The sequence below is a fragment of the Manis pentadactyla genome, chromosome 10 (genome assembly GCF_030020395.1).
Source record: "Manis pentadactyla isolate mManPen7 chromosome 10, mManPen7.hap1, whole genome shotgun sequence".
NCBI lineage: Eukaryota > Metazoa > Chordata > Mammalia > Pholidota > Manidae > Manis > Manis pentadactyla.
In genome coordinates, this window is record NC_080028.1 from 39,074,998 (window position 1) to 39,098,212 (window position 23,215).

Consider the following 23,215-nt stretch of genomic DNA (forward strand, 5'->3'; position numbering starts at 1 on the left):
TCTGTAATGGGGCAGGAGGCCTAACTTAGGTATCTGGTTCCAACTTGCAAAACTACCTTCTGTCATAAAGATGAAGAAGTTTGATCATTCCTTTGGATGAAGGGAATTAGCTAACTCAGTAAGCCACCCCAGTTGCCAGATTAACCTAGGATGAACTATGTGTGACAAATGGAGCTGTCAAATCCTCTTTCTTGAGGACCAGTTATTGTTTATTTTGTCATCTATGTAATGGATTGTATCTGCTTGGCTATATAAAAGGGTGAGATTTCTTTCTGTCTTTGCAATCTCTTTAGTGGATTGCCTGTAATGTACATGATATTCTGGTTTAATGCTTATTTAAAAAGAAAACTGCTTTCTTTCTCTTATACCCTTATGGAGAGATTTTCTGGGGCAGCAGAAGATTTTGTTTTTAATTATATTTCTGTAACTGATGCAACACAACCTTTGCAGGAATTGTAAACAAGGCAGAAAAATAATCATTGCATTGTCATGATGTCCTCTCTCCTTCCCCTCTCTTTTTCCATTTCTCTTCACACTTTCTGAATGTCCTTTTCAGAATTTATTTTGGTATGAATATAATAATACCATTTCATCATTTATAAAATGGAAAACAATAAAAAACTTAAATTATGGGATTGAATGATTTAATTCCCATAAAGTGCTAAAGATTCCCATCTCTCCCTACATTTCCCAGTAGTCCCTCTTCAGAATTTGTTTTGGTATAAAAATAATTGTGCCCTGTTTCATCATTTATAAATGGGAAACAATAAAAACCTTGTATCATATAATTAAATGATTCAATTCTAATAAAGTGGTAAAGATAGTCTGACATGTGGTAAGTGCTATATGTAAATATTTGTTATTGTTAGTATTATCAAATGGGAAATATCTTACATCAGAGAGCAAGTGTGTAGCTACCTGGCTTACATAGGTTCCACCAGGTACGAATAGCACTTTCAGTTATGTGCAATTTGGGATTATCTCAGAATAGTTTCCTGATTTATCCTCTGCTTGGCACCAGCCTCCACACCTAATCCTTCCTGTCTTCTCCAAGCGGCAGAGTTGACCATAAAATGAAACCTCCTACTTCTAGATATGATCACTTTGCAAATAGAATACATATTGGCCTGTGTACCTCAGATATGGTAAAAGAAACAACAACAAAAAATAATCTCCTTTGGCCCTGACTCTTCTAAATGTGGTAAAGAGCAAACATTTCAAATTTCAGCAACAGGCCACCAACAGAAAGGGCAATGAACTTAAAATTCTTGAGCACGGTGCAAACTTTGGGGAATGATGAAGACCATCCTTTCCTATATCATGGAGGAAGATTAAGACCTCTCTGGAGGAGATGAAAGGAGAGAGAGGGAGGGAAGAAAGCTGACAGCATGTGACCAGGTCCTCTTTGAACAAAAAAGCTGTCCTTGTGTAAATTACAGAAAGGCACTCATCTTATGGAGTAAATTAGGAGAAAAAAAAAAAAAAAAGAGGAACTCCTTCTTAGAAGATGAAGACCCTTGAGATTTTGGGTGGAAGGCTTGATAGAGTTGGATTCCAACCCCTGTTTGCCTTTTCAAGTGAGTGTCTTTGTGTAATGAGAGGACGATGTAGCTGGACACAGTGGCCACCTGGACGCTGCCGTCACTTCCTGCCATGCTCACACCCCTCCCCTGCCATTAACACCAGGGAGATAACTGACCTCTAGGAGATAATTACAGAGCCTGGAAGAGGCAGAGTGGAGGTGGTTCTTAGTAGGTCTGAGGAGCTGCCGCACTTCGCTCTGCCTTTGATAGTGGTGAATGAGTCCCCACTTTCCATATTTATCACACACTTTTTAATATTGGCGGTACTTGGCTGTTTCATGGCTGTTCACCTCTTCTTGGGGTCTCTTAAAGGATGATAGAGGAGTGGATTGAGAGAGAGAGTTCATAGTTTTGTGAAAAGGTGATTAAACAAACACATGGAACACTGGCAAGATCTGGGAACCACTGTGATGTCCCCTGCCTTAGCCAAAGACTGTCAGTGGGGGAGAGATCTCTTATTCTTCTAGGGAATAATAGCACGAAAAACTACAAACTCATTTCCTCCCTTACCTGGGAGCTAAGTACATTTTATTTTTGAAGGTACTGTGTTTCACCGATCTGATAAGCCATCTTTTGTAAGCCTCCTAATTATTTTTATTCCACTAAGGAGGGAAAACATAAACAAGTTGGTTGACGTTGACAATTGTAAGACCCATTCTATTTCAGGGATATTAAAATATGGAAAAATGTGTCTTAGAATAAGTGAAATATAGCATTTGTAACCACAATCTCTAATGCTGTAATGAAATCCTATCATCCTGGCAGAGAATGGAATCTAGTTACTTACTTGAAATATATAACTCCTACTAATTCATTCAATTCTAATCTTTCTGTATATGGACATTTAGCCAAAGGTGGGACAGGTTTGTGAGAAGAACTGATGTTCTGGGTATTGCAAGGATTGTCCAGACAAGTAAAACCATGTAGGTAATCTTCGGCTTTGCCACACATTGTGGTGTTTTTCTTGTGTGAGGCTGACATCTGCTGGACATAAACAACACGAGCAAAGCATTGCATTTTGGAGTAAATTAAATTGGCAGAAAAATCTAGCTGTGGAGCACATACTCCACATTTTCTATTTTAATTTGATAAGTCTAGCAGTTAATTTCTTTTTCAAATTTTGTATGGTGTGTCTGAGTTTGAATGAGCTTTAGAATGAAAGCTTGCTCTCAGTTCATCTTTAGTACGTGAAGATAAAGTCCCTTAATTAAAGCAGTTGTTCTTAACTCTCTTGGTGACCGGAATCATTGTCTGTGATAGAGAGAGACTGTTTATAAAGATGGCCCTGTGACTTGATCTGACCACTAACACGTGATGGAGGGGTTAGGGTTTGTGCAGTTTGCAACATAACTTAAAAAGAGTTAAAAAGAGTTCATTGCAACTTCAGTTCTTGCTGAACACCTCACAAGAAAGACAAACTAGACTGCTGAGGAATGGCACAATGCGTGGGAAGTGCTAGCTGGCAGCACCAAGGTTCTGGACATGCGGGTGGACCCATTTTTGACCTTCCATCCAGCCCAGCTAATGAGCCAAAAGCAGCTGCATAAGTGGAATCCAGGCGACACAAGCAGAAGAGCCTCCCAGGACCCCCACAAAATGGGGAAAAATAATAAATATCCCTTAAGCCACTAAGTTTTGGGTGGTTTGCTATGAAGCATTAGGAAACATGCATTAGGAAAGTTTTAAAATAAGAATAAACAGTAATGTCCAAGTCCACACCTTAGAGATTTTATATTTAATTCTATTGGGTAGAGTCCAAGAAATAACCATTTTTTAAAAAGCTTGTAGGATTGAGAATCATTGATCTAAATATTTTATACCCAAGATTACCTTTTCTGAAATCAGTAGCAGCGTCAGCATCATTATTGTTATTCCAGTGTGTCACCTTCACATAGTAGGGAGTATGTGCAGGTTTCCGTGCCATACCAATTAAATCAGAATGTTCATATGTATATACAAGTGCTTAGTGTATATATATATATATATATATATATATATATATATACACACATATACAATTTATATATAATTATTGTTATTCTCCTATTACATAGGACAGAATTAAAGTTAAAGGATTTTTGCAAGATCATTGAATTAGCATGTGGTGGATCATTTCATTCCATAACCTAAACTTTTTCAACTACATGTAACATATTGCTGCCTTATGATATTTACCTCTTTGGTGAGTGAGTAACTGTATACATACAATTTATACCCCTGGAGATGAGGGTAATAGGTAAGAGAGAAAGAAGACTTATTAGGGCCCTAATATCACAGAAAATTAGAATTAAAAGAGTTAGAATTATTAAAGCTCTTTGTGATTCTGGACAGGTAGCCCTGACATTTTGGAGTACTAACCAAAAAAAAGCCATTGGGCTAGGAAGTGCAGCAAATAATACTAACACATTAGGAATGGAGGGGACTCTAAGCCAGATTCATTTCCTCAATGAAAGAAATATTTCAATTCCTATTATCTTGGAAAAATCATTTATCCCTGATGCCATCTTCTTTGTGGTCCTAGGGAATAGATGGTAAAAACCATTGGAGATGAATTTCTACTTAGTTTAAATAGCAAATCTTTAGCCACAATATTCAAAGGTATAAGGAATACCTCTGAAAGAGTTAATACTCAAAACTCACATCGTAAAATATTTTAGCTGTAACAACTATTTACATGAGATTCATTGTCCTGCTTTGAGGAAGGGAAAGAGCGCCGTGTGCACCAGGCTCCAGCTGCAGAAAGGGACCCGAAGCCTCAGTGAGAAAAACCGTGAGATCTACTGTGGACTCTTCTCTAAGTCCTATGATGTGGGCTGGTGAGAAAGCAGCAAAAAAGCAGATGCTGGGGTATAGATCTTCATGGATGGTCCTCACCTGTTACAAAACTTCTACAGTAATGCTTTTCAACCTACATCGTGCAGATGAATCACTAAGGATCTTGATAAAGTTGTGGTTCGTTAGATATCGGGTTGGGGGCTGGGACTCCACATTTCTAACAAAATCCCAAATGATGCTAACGCTGTCGGGTCGTAGACTACATTTTTTAATATTAAGGTTATACAGAATTTCCCTTAGAACAGCAGTTCTCAGACTGTGATGGCTGGAATAGCAGCTTCAGTATCACTTGGGAACTTGTTAGAAATGCAAAATCTTGGGCCCTGTTCAGAGCTATTCAGTCAGAAACTCTGGGAGCTGGAGCCCAGCCATCTGTATTTTAACAAGCTCTCCAGGGATGCTGATGCTAAAGGCTGAGAACCACTGATTGGGAGGAGTATTTTTCCAGTCAAAGCAGAATCACCCGAAGGGCTTAAAAATATGAAATCAGCCTCTGGTTTCTGTGTCATACCAATTAAAACAGAATCACAGCTGTGGGACCCTTCATTACGGGCATTTGAAAAAAAGTCTTCCCAGGTGATTACAATATGCAGCCAGCTTTGAGAACCACTGAGAGAGAGAGAGAGAGAGAGAGAGAGAGATTGAGGGAGAGAATGAATGACCCACTTACTTCTTGAGTCTTGACCAGCAGCAGCAGTCTGGTAGAGGTGAGGATGTCTGGATCCACTGGGCCAGTGGCTCTCCTTCTCCTCACTGTGGTTTTGCACCTGTAACTAAGATGTAACGCAGTCAGAGGCACTGGTGGGGAAAAGTGTAGGGTGGCAGCTGTAGGGGAAAGACTGAGTGTACGTGAGAGACTCAGCCTCTTCTACTGTGGCAGGAACCTGGTAGTGAGGAAGGAAGGAGCTGAGGGGCAGCCATTCACTGGAGAGGCAACACCCATGCCAATGACACTGCAAATCAACACAGCTTCTCTTTGTGGCAAGGATCTGAGAACTTTTCCAAGGCACCCAGTACTTGATGGCAGTACTGTCTATAGATGTAGACTAGAGGGGTCCTGAGTTTTTGAGAGTCTCTGAGACACAGAGTTGGTAGACCTAGATAGATGTGCCCACTTGGGTCCTGCACTACTCCTTTCAGACCATGCATGGTTACCCAGAATCCCTAAGTGTGCTGCTCAAATGGCCCCATGCCTGCTTCAGGGAACTGGTTTTGCCTGGTGCATTCTCTCAGAGGGTCAACCTCTCTACCCCCAAGCATGGGTGATGACCAATGAATGGCTATTGTGTATGGCTTTGGATATGCAGACTGGAGAGTTCACACATGTGTGTGACAGGTCCCTTATGGTGCAAGACAGATCTGGGCATGGGAAGAGAAGGGGACAGGCTGGGAAGTGGTTCTGTCCATACTTCCATATTCTAGAATAGAATTCCTAAGAGTCTGAGAAATCTAGATATGAACCTGGACTTTCAGGTCTTTATGGATACGTATTTGTCAAGGGAGAGAAGAACATATTTTATTTAATAGTGTTTAGCATGCTGTATAACTGACCCCTATTTCCTCTATATCCTTGTGTGGATCCCACACATGATATTGGTCAGGTTCTTGTATCTTAACTCACTCCCAGAGGTTCCTGATTGTAATTTAAGAATTGATATATCTGGAGAAGACCCAAGGGCAAGAATCCAGAGCTTTTCTCTTGCCTCACCCTCATCTCCATCCCACTCACCTCCTCCAAGTCAAAAGTGTCCTGTAGCTGCTGGGTTAAAGATTGGTGCAGTTCTGGTCCCTTTTGGCTCTGCTTCCATTTCTGTTGGATGATGGACGGGCCCATTGACTTAATCATCCTGTCCATAGGATTCTTCTGAAACAAGCTCTTTCTTGCTCTGGTCTTCTTTTTCCAGAAAGTTCCATCTTGGGCTGAATGGGCTTCCTTGTTGGTAGCCGGTGGACCCTGCAGCTCTCTCTTTACCTGTGCAGAGTCTGTGCTCCACTGTAGATCTTCTCTGGGCAGAGAATGTGTGCAACAGAGTTTCTTTGGGTTAGAATCCAGGGTTTGTGATTGTGCTTGCACTGTGGACATCCCCAGCTGTGTTTCCTGTTTAGAGCAGAGGGCACATGGACAGGAAGAAATGGGCAGTTTTGTACCCCCGATATTGGGCAAAGAGTCTTTCCATGAGTCTGGCCCAAATCCAGGATCTTGCTGGAGGACTAGCTTTTCTCCTCTCACTCTGTCCATCACTTCCCACACCACTTGGTCTAAGCTGTTCCTTTTGGGGGTGTTATGGGGTGGTGATAGCCAATCTCGGGGGCATGTATACAGGCACATCTTGGAGATGGCTTTCCGAAGGCGCTCTCTGGGTGAGTGAGGTTCCAGTTCTGGAGCCAGAATCCTGATGGATGGCACATCCATTGGGTCGCAATTCCAGAACATGTGGGATGGTGTGAACTTTTGGACAGGTGTCTTAGACACGTAGGAGTAGAGACAGAAGAAAGCATCGGCAGTGGCAGCCAGTGTTTGAACCTGCTTAAACCTGCCTGGGTACAAGGGTTGAAGATGGTGAGTCTGGGGGTCATCAACAAATTATTTCTTGTATCTCTTTCTTCAGTAGCCTTCTTCAGATTCAAAATGCAGAAAGAAGGTGCCAATTTCCCACTAGCATTTCTTCCATTTAGATTTCTGACACCCAGGATCCCCTTTCTTGACTTCTTGACTCCCCATGCCAAATAGGTGTTTTCCTCTAGTCCATAAAGTAATTCTATATGGAATGAGAAACTTTTCTCTATCTTGATTTAGCATATGCTTTCTGCTGTCACTATATTCTAAGCAACACCCTCCATACTGCGTTTGCTTTAGATGGCAAAAAAGGGCAAAATCAACATTATTTTCTTAGTAACAAAACTTTAGGGTTACAAAAGACTTCTTAATATCAATACACTTGAGGGATAGCAATTACTAGGCAATGGATTGGGGTAGTGAAATTTAGATGGACTATATCATTCCTACTAAGACCTCACTTCTCAGTGTGTCCACTACTAGTCCAGTAACATTGGGGTTGCTTGAGAACTTGTTATAAATGCAGAATCTCAGATGCATCTCAAACATTTAAAAATATCCTTTGGTATTTAAGCACATCCATATTTGAAAAGCACCTTGCTAAGTCATACAGCTCTTAAACTATAAGCTCCCTAAAGGTGGGAATCATGTTCCTCTTGTCTTGCTGTTGTTCTTCCAGAATTTAACACCTAATTATACACCTGGCACATAAAATAATTCAGTAAGTCATCATCAGTCTTTACTGTGCAGAAAATCACCTAAGGTGCTGCAAAGTACTCCAGTACTCCAGCTCAAGATCCTTGCTTTAGCAGGTGGAGCTCAGGGGCGCAGATTTATTGAGTTTTTAACTTGGATCTGTTGCAAAGAATCTGCAACAAAGCTGTCAGGAATACTATCATGTTGGGGGGTGTAGCAGAACAGAATTTGAAATATATCCTAATATATAGACTCAAGTAAAGTCTTTTATGCCACATCTGGGTAGAGAAACCCTCTCATATGTTTCCTTAGTACGGAATCAGGGCATCTGAAATCGTTGTTTCCCTAGATGGGGTTGAAGGATTACATGTAAGCATCATTTGTGTGCTTGTTTAAAATAAATATTCCTGGGCACCTCCCTCTCTGAAAGAAAAGCCTATGAATATAAATGTTCCATAAACTCCCTGAGTGACTTTGCATATCCAACTTTGAGAACCACTGCCCTAAATGGAAATTATTTTAATGCAGTGGTTGTAATGCCAGTTCCGAAGTAGAAAATGGGAATGAGATTTAAAGACATTGTTCTGATTTGGGTTAGCTAAAAGGAGAGAAGGCCTCACAATAATAGTGATGTGAGATCTCTTAAAGACTATTTCTTCAAGAGGGAAAAGCAGATGTCAAAATTCTCCACCTTCATCTGAAGGCAATGGGAATGCCTTTGGGGAAATAGATAAAAGAGACAAAGGGTCAAGTGAAGCTGACCATGAGAAAGAAGGAGTTGGAGCCATTGGCACCTGTTGTGAACGTCTCACGCTGGGGGAGAAGTAGAAACGAGATCTGTGGTAACACTTACTGGCCAGCATGAGGCAAGGGTCTTCCATCTCAATCCTCCGCACCTGGGCCTTCAGGAAGAGCTGGAAATCAATGCCTTTGGCCTGAGAGGGGGTGGTGAAAAATCGGGCAGGAATCCGAGAAGTGTCCTTGTGGTCCTCTTGGCCGAAGCCCAGACTGAAAAGGACATCTTCTGCATCTTCTTGCACCTTGTCCAGAATCTCAGAAATGCTGAAAAGGGAGATTTTGGGGAATAGGGCCAACTTTGAGCCACAGGGTAACCAGAGTATCTAATAAAAGTGCCGGGAGACTGAGATAGCTTTCTGACCATTTCTCTACCTTCCACTGTGACTTAAAGAAAAAGCTCTCACTTCTCTCGATCTAAATTCTCTGTCTGAAACAAGGCAATTACAGCCTAGGCCTGGTTTACAAATGGAATAAGATTCTGTCACAGGACTTTGACTACAGATGAATGAAAATTTACTGTGAAAGGGATTTGAAGAAACAAAAGCAGCGTAGATGCAAGGAAATCCCGTGGCCATGTTATTAGCCTGTCAGTTCCACGGGCACGTCCTATGCTACGACTGGCTTTTGCCAAGTGCTTTGCAGCTGGCTACCCTGCTTGCTCCAGTGCTTGTGGGACAGTTAGGCAATGATGTGTAAGGAACATAAAAGTCATCTTATTCTCATCTGTGGCTAAAAATTAGTTAATATAGTATGCCGAAAACCTGATTTTGAGAGGTAGGCCCCTTTATAGCACTACTTTCAGGACAGAGCCGTGCATTATGGAAGATCAAGCTCTCTTTCTCTCTCTCGATTCAGCACCAATACGTATCTACATCCAAATCTGGGCCACCAAGCTGGGTGACACCAGACATCAGTAACTATGCATTCCAAACAGAAATGGGGACCAGGGCAGCTGTAGATTATGTGAGACATTGAATAACCACTGCCACTCTCTTCAGAAAGAATGCTGGGCTTTTTGTCCCAGATAGGTACCATCTTGTTTAATAGCTAGATAATCAGAGTCCCTGGATCAACTCTTGCGCTTGCCTCCTAAATGCTGGTTCTGTCTCCATGGTCTCAAGATTCCTTATCTAAATTGTAGACATAAGACTGGATCATTGGTACTCAACCATGACTGCATATTAGAATCACCTGGGGAGCTTTAAAAAAAAATACAGTATTTGAGTCTGATCTCTGGAAATTCTGATTTAATGAATTGGGGTATAGCCAGGGCTAAAGTTCACTGAGGACAAATTACTAAAGTGAGTTACATGGCTAATAAATCTGAGAATCAGCTCTCAAATTTAAACTTTGACTCCAAATTCCAGATACTTTTTATTATACCACACTATTTTTAATCACTTTCCATTTTGTTTCATAGTTATTTGCATGCATATTTTGTTCATCCTATTGGATTCTTGAGCTCCTGGAGGCAAGCTCTTCATCTGCTTCATATTTTCAAATTCCACACACTCGTTGCCTGGCTTGCATTTGGGGACACAAAAAATGCCTGAATGAAGTAGTATTTTATTGCTTCACTCAATCATCAAAACAATTAATTAATGCATTTATTCATTGTTTATTAAGCATTTACTATAAATTCAGGAACTGTGGTGGTACAAATACTATACTTGCTGAAGCACAAGGTTCAGAGGAGGAGACACCTGTATTTTATACATTGCATCCAGCTCTGAACGATAGATTCCCCTGCATCCCGGCAGGGAATAGATTCCATGCTATTCTTGAAGCAAATATGGTCATACTTCTCAAGTATGTGACTGCACAAAAGCTCCAGTTAAGAGAACCCATAAAAAATGGGTGAGGGTTCTTTGTTCCATTTTCTTTTGCATCTCATCTTCTCCACCCTTACACCTCTGTCAAGTTTGGTACCTACCTTGAACTGGTCTTGTTGGTTCCACCAGTCATGCTGCTGGAAGCCAGACTGCAGCCAAGATCAAGTAGCTGGCAGGGCTGGGCTGTGTCCAGGAATCGCCTGTGGGGATCAGAGCTGACGTCATATGAATCTTGGAAGCAGTCTGCATCCCGACTCCAAGATGTACCCTGTTGGGCATATTCATTCCCTTCTGAACTTCTAGTGTGAAGACTCAGCCTATGGCCTCATTCGTGCTTGGGAAAATTTTACTTTCTATTGTGAATCTTTACCTTTTTGTTTTTAACTTCTTTAACTCTGACACCTACCCCAGTTCTGTAGCTCCTAAAGGTGACAGCCTGGCTGAATGTAACACTTACCTGGAGAAGAGTTTGCCATTGGCGGCCAAAAGTGTGGCTGGACAAGGAACAGGAAGACACAAAGAGAAAGTTAGAAGGGAAAATGAACATCTCTGAAGCTGCCACTCTGACCTTAAAACTCAGCTCACTGTCGCCACTACTACAGGTGAGCTGCATCTCATAAATTCTGCTCTTGGGGGAGACTCTGAAGATTATCAAACACAGACCTAGAAGGGGGACAGATACGGCAGAGAAAAACTGGCCCCGAGTCTTTGAACTTCTGAACCATGACTGGCCTCTAGGTAAAGAGTTTCTCTGTCCTGGGGAGGACAGTCATTCAGCCCTTTGGGCCAGTCATTCCTGCCCCACCCCATGAGGCTCTATAGGTCCCAGGAGACACTCAGAGACTGCTGTACCTCCATCCTTCCTTCAAGCCCTTATCTTCCTGCTGTGCACTCTCTCTCTTACACCCAGCACTCAGGCTGCTTTGGGCTTCCTATGCAGAAAGTTTCAAAGATGTCTGGGCAGCTGATGCTTTTATATGTTATCCCCCCAGGGGCCAAAGGAAATCTCCAATGAAGAACCTGTAGACATTATGAGAGGCTGGTGAGGGAGTATTTGTGAGCATGTGACACTTTCTAAGTTTTATGTCAGATCATAAAGAAAGATCTGCTCTTTTCCTACAGGTAAGCAGAAATGGGCTGCTTCTTTCTGCAGTTCTCCCCCTCCATTCTATCCTTAACTCACCCAGTGTAGCCTCTTCCTTGATCTCAACCTCAGAGAGTTGTGCCACTTACCCTCTGCTCCAAGGGTCAAGTCATCTTCAAAGCTAGTTCCATGGCTGGGGCACCCTGACAAATAATAAAGCAAAGGTCACAGAAAATCAGGTTTGGACACATACATGCAGACGCATACATCTGTACACATGAATATGTATAACCACACAGTTACATCAGACTTCCACGTTTCAAAACCACCCCTAGCTCTACATATACTACCTTAGAAATCTCATGCATATTTTAATTCAGAAAGAATTACATAGACACTCACCTATTACTAACCTGTCTCCTATATCATATAGTCACTGTATACAGTCCTCTGCTAAATAGTAAGCACATGGGGCTATGTACTCACACACATAAACGCACATATTTTAGAAAGCCATTTCCCCATAGCAGTGATAGCTGAGCAATTACTAACAGAAGATAATCTTTGAACACTAGTCAGCCTGTGGGCTTGGAGTCAATGCTTACTCTATCTTCTTGACCTCCTGGACAGCCTTGGGACTATTAACAGACATTTTGTAGACAGTTAAGGGACAATTAGCATTCTTATGCATGCATATGCATGTGCATGCATGTATATGCTCACACATACACGCACATAGCCATATCACTATTCAGGTAGAAGAAAGAAGAAAGAATAAGGCCTGTACTTACCACTGTAGATCGAGTGTCCTGCTTCCTCAAAAAACCCTTCTTCAGAGTATCTAAACACCGAAAAGAATCTTATAAGTTGAAATCACTATGCGGTTTTTCCTCAAGTATGCCCCACAAGTTCACATAATTTTCCAGCAAGGCAGTCGTATTTAAATTGCTTTTATGTTGAAGAAAACTAAGACAGAGTGGTTACTGGACTGACAAATTCATTGAGGTAGTCAGGAGTGCACTGTATTTTACATTAATTGTGCCACCATTGTACTGATCACACTGTGTAAACTTAGCAATGATTGTCCAGTTGCTAGGGAAAATAGGAAAGAAAGAATATAGAAGCAAAACTGGAGGAATACATCTGTGGAAGTAGGAGTTTGGGTGCCATAATTTCCACATCACAAATAGAAATATCAAGATTTTTTTTTCACTTAAATATGACTTTTAGGAGGTCATCTTATCTACCCACATCCCCTTCCTTCTTGCAGAGCCATGCTTTTGCTGAATACCATGTCTTTCAGGAAGCAGAAGAAACTGCATTTTGGTTAGAGATTTTATTTTTACATTTTTGAGATAAGGTCTTATCAAACATTTACCATCTCCACAAGAAGAACAGACAGAAATGAGTATAAGTGATAGCAAGATTCAACTCAGTTTTCCAAACAAGGAAGAAATTCTCTGTCTAAAGCAGGTGAGCGAAGTAGTCTGTGAAAGAGCTTTTGAGCTGCAACCAGAGCACCTAGACTCTCAAATATTATATAAGAGGATTGGGTTCATCGATATGATCATTATCTAAGTACACTTCAAAGACTAATGTGTGGTGAGTTTTATAGAGTTTGCTTTTTTGCAAGCTTTTAAAATGGAAGTTGCATGTGGTGTGAATGTAACCTCATGTGGAGGCTGGGGCAGAGAAGAGTTGTTCAAGTGAGCTACGAGGGAGACTGACTGGAAAGCAGGCACTGAGATGGTCTGAAACCACCCTCCTTCTTTACCAATTCCCAGCAACCCAGATCACTCTCAGGCTATTAGAGTATCACCTAATGAAATTTTTAATATTGGGGATGAGTTTACCAACTGAACATCTGTAGATTGAGTCATATTTGGACCTCTTTTTATTGGTACCTTCTTTTCAATAGTGAAAAAAAAATCAACCATGTTTTCCACAATCTGAATTTTTATGTATCTGCATGAAAAAATCTGTACATCAAGGTACATTATAAAATGTGAAATTGTACTCCAGCTAATTAAGATAGGTAACTTTAATTACTACAATTAGAACTGCATACACATACTTCTCTTCCTAATAGATAATTACATAAAACATATATTAATATAATATTACAAACATATATGTTAGTGTATATACTATTGCAAATATCAGAATAAATTAACATTTACTATTACTATGAAATGTATTCACTTCTGGGAATGTACTCAATGGAAATACCTGGATATTTTCACCAAAGAAATGTATTAATATAATATTACAAACATATATGTCAGTGTATATAGTATTGCTAATATTGGAATAAATTAACATTTACTATTACTATGAAATGTATTCACTTCTGGGAATGTACTCAATGGAAATGCCTGGATATTTTCACCAAAGAAATGTATTAATATAATATTACAAACATATATGTCAGTGTATATAGTATTACACATATTAGAATAAATTAACATTTACTATTACTATGAAATGTATTCAATTCTGGGAATATACTCAGTGGAAATACCTGGATATTTTCACCGAAAGAAATAATATTCATAATAACCTAGCAATGGAAGACATCAAATCTCTAATTATTGTAAAGTAGTTAAATTGTATAATAAATATAAAATTTAATAGTACACAACAAAAAGAATGACTTATTGCTGCATGCAAAAACAAGGATGAACATTGCAAACATAATGCTTAGTGAAAGAAACAGACATGAAAGAGTGCATATTGCATGATTCTATTTATATATGTTTACAAAAGGTAAAGCTTCTCTATGATATTACAAGTCAGGGTATTTAGTCACTCATGGAAGGGGACAGAAGGGAGCTTCTGGAATACTGCTAATGTTGTGTTCCAGGTTGCACGGGTGTGTTCCCTTTGAGAAAATTTCTCTAGCTATGTATTTAATAATTGCTTAGTTTTCAGTAAATATATACTTCAATACAATTTATGTGACTATTATTTTAACAGCTTTATTAAGATCTGATATACAAAAAAACTGCACATAGTTAATGTGTACAATTTGAGAGTTTGGACATATGCTAACATCCAAGATAATAGCATCACCAATAAAGGTAACAGACATATCCATCACCTACCAGGGTCTCCTTGCTTCTCTTTAATTTTTTTAAGTAAGAGCACAACATGAGATCTACCTTCTTAACAAATTTTGAAGTGCACAATACTGCATCGTTAACTGCAGGCAGTATGTCGTATAGCAGATCTCTAAAATTTATTCATCCAGCATGACTGAAACATATCCACCAAGTTGTACTACAATTTATATTAAAGAGGAAAATACTACTGCTCTGTAGGCTATAATTCAAGAAAATTTACATTGAAAAATTCCACTGATAATGTCCAAAGCAAACCTTGGCACTATTCATTAGATACAAGTTTTTGACAGGTTTTCACCCTACATTTCTCTTCTCTACTTGTGCGCTAGATGCACGTCATATTCTTTATATGTACTTGGGACAGTTGGCATTTCTATGTGTATGTGGGATCTATTACAGAAGTATGTCCATGGGCCTGGATTTATTGATCACTGAGCATGCTGATTTGAAACTTGGCCATCACCCAAGTTCCAGGCCTTTCATGAGTTATTGCTTAGGATACAGAATCAATGACTACGGACGAGATCCATAGCTGCTCCTCTGTCTCTGTCTTTCATTGAAAAGTTCCTTAGCATCATTTCAAGTCTGAAATGGAAGAGCTAAGGTACTCCTTCTCCTGTGTACCCAATTCATAAAGAGTAGACATGAGGATTAATTTGTGAGAAGAAGCATGGCTCTTTTTTGCTTCTTCCAGTAATTTCCATAGATCTTGCCTGCAAAGATTAAAGCTGAATTCCACAAAGATGATTTTTGGGTCCCCAACCCTACCACTGATGATTCACAAGGAACACATTTATGTCCTAGAAAATTCCCTGAGAGCTTAAGAGGAGAACAGAAAAGGAGCAGCATAGTTTGTAAAGATGTGCACAATCTAAAACTGCAGCAGAATGGTTTGCCACTAAAATCTCACACACCAAAACTTGCAAACATTCCTGTTATCACCACCCCTTTACTTCCAGTACTTTGAGGACCCTTAACTGACTTTGAAGTTAACGAGTTGTGGGCTAATTAGGACAGTAGGTGCGATATGTTTTGCAAACAACAAAAACACAAAATATATCCTTCCTGGCATTACCTTTTGAGGTGGAATTGAAATAAACAACCTTGGGAGACCTGACACTAAATTACCCCAGAAGTTGGTGGGCTTCCTTGGAAGGCTTGTCAGAAAACAAACTCCCTTGCTACCAGAGGGTCTTTGGCAATGGGAAGAAAATGGAAACTGTATGGTGTTGAGATAAAATTTGAAAAGTGCCTCTCAGGGCACCTGTCAACAGAATGGGCAGAAAACCAGTGAATGTGGGTTCCTTGTTCCTCTGTGGTCTCGGCAGCCTAAGAATCAAAGACTGTGGCAACTCAGAGAGTCAAATTTAGAATGCATTTCCTCCCATCTTCTTCTTGTCCATTATCAAAACCAAGTGTTCTCTCACTATCATTACCCTTTTAGTTTTTCTGATTTTCCCCATATAATTAAAAAGGATTATATACTTACTAGGGATGATTAGAAAATAGAGAAAGTTGGAAATACTATATGAACCTAATAATTCCCCTTCCAGAGACAAATATTTGTAAGCATGTTAATGGACTTCCTTGTGGCCTTTTTGAAGTTTAAATATTAAAAAATGTTCAACACATGGAAAAGTAAACATGACAGATACCCTTGCACTTGTCCCCCTGTTTTCACACATGCAAACATTTTGTATTATTTGTTTAAGATTTCTGCCAATAAAAAAATAAATAAAATGTTAAAGATACAACTGAAGTCTCATTTTACTCCCATTCCCTTTTTCTTCCTTCCTAGAGGTAACCACTTTCCTAGAACTGGTGTGTACCACTTCTGGACATACTTTTCTGATAAATAAAGAGATACAGATAGGTGGATGCTAGATTAGTAGTAGACTTATTTTGTAAAATTTTATAGTAAAACCCCTCCTTTATAAACCTCACCACTCAATTACTATTACAGAGCATAAAACACTTGTGCATATATAATTGAAATCTTACAAGGAACTTTTGAAACTTTCTTATTCTAGTTCTCCACTTTATAGGTGGGGAGTCTGAGGAAGAATTTCAGTTAGTTTGCTTACAATTGTTATACAGTTGGCAAGACAAGAATTAGGTGCAAATTTTGGAGCCTTTTCACTCACCAGATTACCTTTTCATAACATTTTTTGGTAGAGCTTTATCTTTATAGAATATAGGTGGGAAAAGGTGATTTCTGGAGTTGACAATCTTGTATATCTGTATTCTGAATTACTATTTTCAGTGAGAAAGTAGTATAGCTGAGGTCAAGAAAAATACATAAACTAGTTGGCACCCCTCTAAGCCATTCAGACAATCAGACAGCAAATGCATAGTCAATAATTATTGATCTGAATTGATAAGACTCAAGAGTAGTTAATGAGATACATACACCAGTATGTATCTGGTGAAGCATTTTAAATCCTAGGATAGTTCTCACACACCAAAACTTGCAAACATTCCTGTTATCACCACCCCTTTACTTCCAGTACTTTGAGGACCCTTAACTGACTTTGATGTTAACTAGTTGTGGGCTAATTAGGACAGTAGGTGCGATATGTTTTGCAAACAACAAAAACACAAAATATATCCTTCCTGGCATTACCTTCTGGGGCAGAATTAAAATAAACAACGTTGGATTATTCAGTGCTATTTATTTCCTACCTAATGGGCAAGGATGAGTTTATTTATAGTTAATAGATGAATTTAGATTAAAGGCCATATAAAGCTTGAAGGATTCCTGGAGGGGGAAGTAAGAAGCAGGCAGGAGTTATAAATTCTTAGAATTCATTATCATACAAATGATCAGGCTTAAATAGGGCACAGAAGCTTTCCCTCTGTGTCTGGGTAGACTGGGCCTAAAATGGTATAGTCTGATGGGGATGTGGGATCTCATATTTTAAAGTGTCTCTAAGGAAAGAGATATTACATTTTGCCTTAAGTACCTGCTCCAGTTCTTCACTGCTTTGAATGACTGGGGTAAACCCTTAGCCCCTGTTTCCATGTTCTGCAGTAGAAATAAACAACAGTGTGATGAATTATTCTGATCATAAGAACAATTTGGTTTCTAACTCCTTTTCTGTTACACAATGTAAGACTCCAGTCAGAAGGGCAAAACAATGGAGTAGGGATCTGGAACTCGGCCCAGCTATTCCCAGTAGCTGTGGATTCCCATCATTCTTGGCTTTAGACAGGCCCCAGCCTTGATTTTCAGACCTCCACCCTAATTTAGTCTCAGCCCGGAGTTGTACTTGATTCACAGCCCCAACCCCCATGTTCAACCTAAGCCCTTACAATCTCTACCCCATTTCATCCTCACTTCTAATCTTTAGGTCCAATTGAAACCCACTTCCTTATCTCTGAGTTCTCAAGAACCAGTGCCTGTCAGCATATCTGACCACCAACCTCATTCAGCCCCATGGCCCCTCCGTCACTTACCCACAGTCCTGCAGCCAGTCTTCAATCTTAGTGATTGGATTCCCTAGAAAAGTCAGACATCAGATTGCTGTGAGAACTGGAGGAGATCAGACTTCCTCCTTGAAACTCACCCCATTCCACAAGTTTATCCTTATATTAGCCACGTTGTGAATCTTCCCCTATGAAACTTCTTTCAAGATAGTAGATAAAAATAGTGGATATTTCTTCTGTCTCTGCCCCTGTCTTCCCAGGAAACTGGAAAATGTCCAGGTTCCCACTGTTTTCTTTTTCTCAAGGTTTGGGACCAGGGGTGGATCCCTTGTTAAAAAAAAACAAGAACAAAAATATAATCTTGCATTTGTTTCCTACCAAATAATCAAAGATGGGTTTATTTATACCTTTTTTTTTTACTCTTACATGTGTAATCTCATTTGAACCTCACAGAAGCTCTGAGAAGCATGTAGAGAAGCATGTAGAAAAGATACTACCACTACTTCAGGAACGGTTACTTCAGTCACATCTTAGGCGAATGACTTGCCAAAGGTCACATGCTTGTTAGTGGCAGAGTTGCAGCCAGAGCCCAGTGACCCAGATTGAGTGTCATTTTGTTGCACAGACAAAATAGAAACATTACAGAGCATTCACAGAGCACCTTGGCCTCAGGTTCTCAGAGGCAGTTCTCAGGATGCTGCAAAAATGTGGCTCTTCTTTTTCCTAATCTTAGGCCTGTTTCTTTCTCATATAATACGTATCTTGTATTACTGAACCCTTTTCCCCTTAAACTCATTTAAACCAGTCAAAATGGTCTTTCCTGTGGACCCACTGCCCACACTCTGCAGACCTGTGCCCACTGCCACATTTTCTCTATCAGAGGACAACAGGAAAGTCTGTTTGATGTCTACGCTTCTCTTACCTTCCTGGAAAACGTCATCCAGGCTGGAAGGCTCGGGATCTGGGACATCTTGCAGGGCAGCTGCAGCCTCCTCTTCGAGGACCTGGGTCTGCCAGTGATGGCTCTGACGGAGCCAGGCCCGCCGTTTCTCCCAGGACGTGGGGCTCAGCACAGAGCCCTCCATGGCCCTGGTTCAAACTTCAGGACTTCCCGCCTCAGCAATGCTCTTCTGAGAACTGAAACACAGTGACACTCACTCATTCTCTGTTCAGAAACCACCAGCCTGAGGGTTTCCCCACAGCCTCCTGGCTCTTGGTGAAGGAGCATGCCCATTCAGGAAGAGGGAGGAGATGTCCAGCCCTTCCTCCGTCTTCCAGAAAAAGGAATGCTCTGAAAAATCCAAACACCAGGGAAAGTCTTTCAAATCAGTAGGTCTGGAAACTCTAAACAACATACGACTTAAGGGACGTTGAGAAAGCTCTTCTGCCTTGAAGAATCCCTACTTCTCATGATATATATGACATGCTGCATTACAAAACATTTTTCTTTAATCCTGAAGGATTTTGTTCCTCAGACTCGTGCATTACAATTAAAGTGTCTTTAAATTTACAATTTATAAAATTCACTTAGTTTGATCCTCATAAAGATCTATGAAGAATCAGATCTCAACAGTTAACCAGCTTTTCTAAGGTCTCACAACCAGGATGTCACTACTACAGTCATCCTGGGTTTGTTTCTTGTTTTGTTTCCTGTTTTATATATTAGGGGCCCACATAGGATTTCACTTGGAAAAACAAACTCTCACAATGAAACAAGGAACACAGCTTTAAGCAATTAGCAGCCACTACCTTCAAGATCATCACTTTCTGATTTGCCAACTTGGGTTTCTCCATACCTATGAGTTACTTTTCCAGTTCATCCATGCATTTCTATTTCATTTAGCTCCACCTCCTCCACACCTCTGCATTCTTCCAAAAAATACGTTCTGATGGCACTGGCCAATTATTCAAAGAGGAAAAGAGGGGAAGAATCACTCAATTGTCCAAAGAGAGCTTAAGAAGACTTGAGGCTAATGTATGTTTCATCGCTTACACACTGTCCTCTAACCTCTGCTCCGCCTGCCACACTCACAACCCACTAAGGGGAAAAAGGAAGGTGGGACCATTGCTCTTCCCTGTCTTATCCCTCTGCTCCCTGGAGTGGCCGTTTACACAGCTTCATCTTTATAGCTACACTTTTAACTGGTGGAGGAAGGAAAAATAAAAGGAAGAAAAAAAAAAACCCAAGAAGAGTGCCAGTTTCCAGAGACTTCTGTTCTTCAAACACTTAAAAACAAAATCATTAGTCAGGCATTCAACAATTTAGTCTCTAAAATAGCTCTCTTTGAAAAGCACATCCTGAACATAAAACCCATTCCTAGTGCAATAAAATTATTTTGGATGCCTCTGCTTGCTGCAGACAAAACATAGCCAGAGAAAAAGAATACGTAATTACTATGGTCTGATCTAAAATCTTTTACTTCAGTCCAGCCCAAGACACATTTTTCTCCAAGGAGAGACAACAGTTAACTCGATGAAATGTTGTTAATCCAAGGCACCTGCCCTTTGTCCACTGCCTGTGCCTCTTGGGAAATTAAATGATTGAATTAAGCTTGTGACATAGTGAAGCCACAAAGAGGGGTAGCAGAGGTAACTTGTCAGGGCTGTTGTGAGGTGATAAAAAGAGGATGAAACTACCAGTGGAAAGAACTGAGGAAAAGAGTCTTAAAAGTACTGATCAGAGTTTATTTACCTAGTCCTGAACCTTCAAAATATTGAAGAGGTTATTGTCAGCCCAGAGAAGAAAATATCAAAGCCTGACTTGCCTGTTTAATTCCAGAACAAAATGACCACACCCACAACAAAAGAAATCTTCAGCCCCCAAGAAGAACTCTTGGTGATGAGGGGAATGTAAAAGGAAGGCAGGAGGGCAGGAAGGCATGAAGGAAGGAGAGAAGGAAGGAAGGAGTGTCTGAGCCCCACACCTTACTCTGTCGCTAGCTAATGGTTTAACCTTGGGGTTATAATGCTATAACCATTTCTTTGGTCTCAGTTTCTCAGTGAGGACACTATTGCCTAACACAGTGCCAGAATCTCACTAATTAAGATGGTAGATGGAAGTCCTGACTTGGGTTTCAATGTCCTCTGTGATAATGAATCTATTCTGTGTTTCTTTTGCACCTTTCAAAATGCATCACACTCACATAGGCTAGTTTCCCCTCTGCCTCCTCTAAACATTAACCTTTTTCACCCTAGACTTTCTCTTTCCCCTCCCTGTTCTTCTCCCTCAGCCTGGGGCACACTTAACCTGCAAAGCCCAGCTCTAAGTCAACTGTCTTCATGAAGTCAGTCCTTGCTTCTACAGTCTAAAATTGTTACTTTCCCTGAGATGCTTCCCTGCTTGATTTTGTCCTTATCACTATGATATTTTATATTTTATTTGTTAATTAAATTACATTAAATTTATTGTTTACTCTTCTAATTAGAATATAAGCTGCATGATAACAGAGATTTTTGTATGGGTTATTCACTGCTGCATCCCTAATACCTAAAACAGAACCTAATTTATTGTGGTTGTTTAATAAATACTTCTCTAAAGGATGAATATTCAGTAGGTGACCTATTTCCCATTGGAGCCCAATGCCTTACAGAGTCATCACAGACTCATAGAAGTAGATCAGCTTTAAAACTATTAATGATAAGCTCATAACTATGTGTTTATTAAGTATTTAAAAATGTTTTGGGCTGGAAGTTGGAGAAAAAAGATGAATTGGAGGGTTATTCCATGACTTGTTTCTACTCTAGGAGTTCCTATAATTGTGAATGTAAGTTGCATTTTCTTAACTATTCTTATTTGCTGTTAGGTCCCATGCACAAAAGTTTTAGTTAATATAAACACTTAAAGGAAAATACCTATGGAAACAGAATCCTCAAAGCTTAAGAGATCCAAAGAAAGGCTTATAAATGGTTACTAGAGTTATGGCAACAAAAAAGCTAGAGAAATTAAGGATTCTACTGCCCACTGAGAATGAGCCATTTTCAGAGCAATTCGGGTGAAAATGGACTAATTTTTTCACTTGAAAAAGCAACAGTGGTCTCAGGTCTGAAATAAAAGATGCAAGGTCTAAGCAAAATTTCTCAACTGTGGTAAATTGGACGTGGGACTTGGGAATTGAGTACGTTAATTTTCCCCAATCTCTGCCATACTTGGGTTGTAGAGACCTGTTCATGGGGTGTTTTAGGGAACACTACCAGTCCAGCAATATTATGAGCCAGGGAGAAATAGAAATGTCTGGTTAGTTAACAGGAGGAAGCTGTGTGGCTGTGAGATAAGAAGGTGGGTATTCTATGTGGAAATCTGGAGGAAGTGACAAATGGTTATTAGATAAGCACATCAGCAGTGAAAGTGTTAGAAAGAATTGAAGAATGGGTGCACACAACTGTCAAGATGGCACCTTTGAAGGCCTTGGGGCCCCTTGTAATAAAAGGGCATGAAGAAATTTCCTCCAAACAAGACATACAGAAGCATTCATTTATATGTACAGTGTACAATGGTGCTGTGGGAAGAGCATTGACTAGCCGTCAGGAGACTTGGGCATTATTCTAACCTTTTTGTCCAATTAATTGATGTCTGGCAAGTCAGTTAGGTTTTCTATTTGGGCATTGGTTTCAGCCTCTAAAAAAATGCATGGGGGGGCTTGATGTTGTGTAAGTTTGCCTTTAATATCAATGTTTATGCATTTATTCTGGTTGAGTTTAAATATTTGTAGGAATAATACCTGTAAAGAAATGCATTTGTACAGTTTTCCCCATAAGAATTAGGAAATGGTCCAATGGCCTCTGGTTATTACCCATTTAACAAATTCTCTTTCAAATTAACACTGACTTAGGGGTTCCCAGGCTTCCACCTTTCACTGACCCAGGGAAATGGGGAGCATGAATGAGGGAGGCCGAGAAGGAACCAAGTGAGGGTGGCTCCATCAGGTGTTGCCTTCTGACCTCCAGCACTTCCTGAACTCTTCTGCTTCTTTGCTTTAGTGTATGCAGTTGCACCCACTTTGCTCTCTGACCAAACAAATTCTATCTATACTGAAGGCCAATTGGAGTCATCTCTGAATTCTTACTCACCTCTAGCAACTAACACACACACCTGTACCATATGCAACACGAGATAAGTGCTGCCTTTCTTGTCTTTTTGCCCCACTCCCTGTAACATCTTCCCCAAACCCCGTCTCAGGGCATAGCATAGTACTTTGAAACAGAAGGGGCTCAGTAAATGCTTTACTTGCAGAGAAGCAAGAATCACACCAGTGCTGAAAAACTATCCTCATCTAGTATTTGTC

General features: G+C 40.1%; 1 protein-coding gene across 5 annotated transcripts in view; it reads right to left on the reverse strand.

Moving 5' to 3' along the window:
- TESPA1 (thymocyte expressed, positive selection associated 1) overlaps positions 1 to 23,215 on the reverse strand; it is a 38,721-nt gene that overhangs the window by 10,274 nt on the left and 5,232 nt on the right. For 2 of the 5 annotated variants that reach the window (XM_036915363.2, XM_036915361.2), the window contains 9 exons: positions 18,856 to 19,070; positions 17,964 to 18,006; positions 12,177 to 12,226; positions 11,535 to 11,588; positions 10,759 to 10,795; positions 10,403 to 10,501; positions 8,525 to 8,733; positions 6,148 to 6,956; positions 5,089 to 5,191 (listed from right to left, as the gene is read on the reverse strand). In XM_036915363.2, the coding sequence (XP_036771258.2) occupies positions 5,089 to 5,191; positions 6,148 to 6,956; positions 8,525 to 8,733; positions 10,403 to 10,501; positions 10,759 to 10,795; positions 11,535 to 11,588; positions 12,177 to 12,226; positions 17,964 to 18,006; positions 18,856 to 19,018 (1,567 nt within the window). In that variant the 5' untranslated portion in view covers positions 19,019 to 19,070. Of the gene's footprint in view, positions 1 to 5,088; positions 5,192 to 6,147; positions 6,957 to 8,524; positions 8,734 to 10,402; positions 10,502 to 10,758; positions 10,796 to 11,534; positions 11,589 to 12,176; positions 12,227 to 17,963; positions 18,007 to 18,855; positions 19,210 to 23,215 lie in introns of those variants that run through there. The other 3 variants (XM_036915364.2, XM_057486733.1, XM_036915365.2) reach the window with 3 other exon arrangements.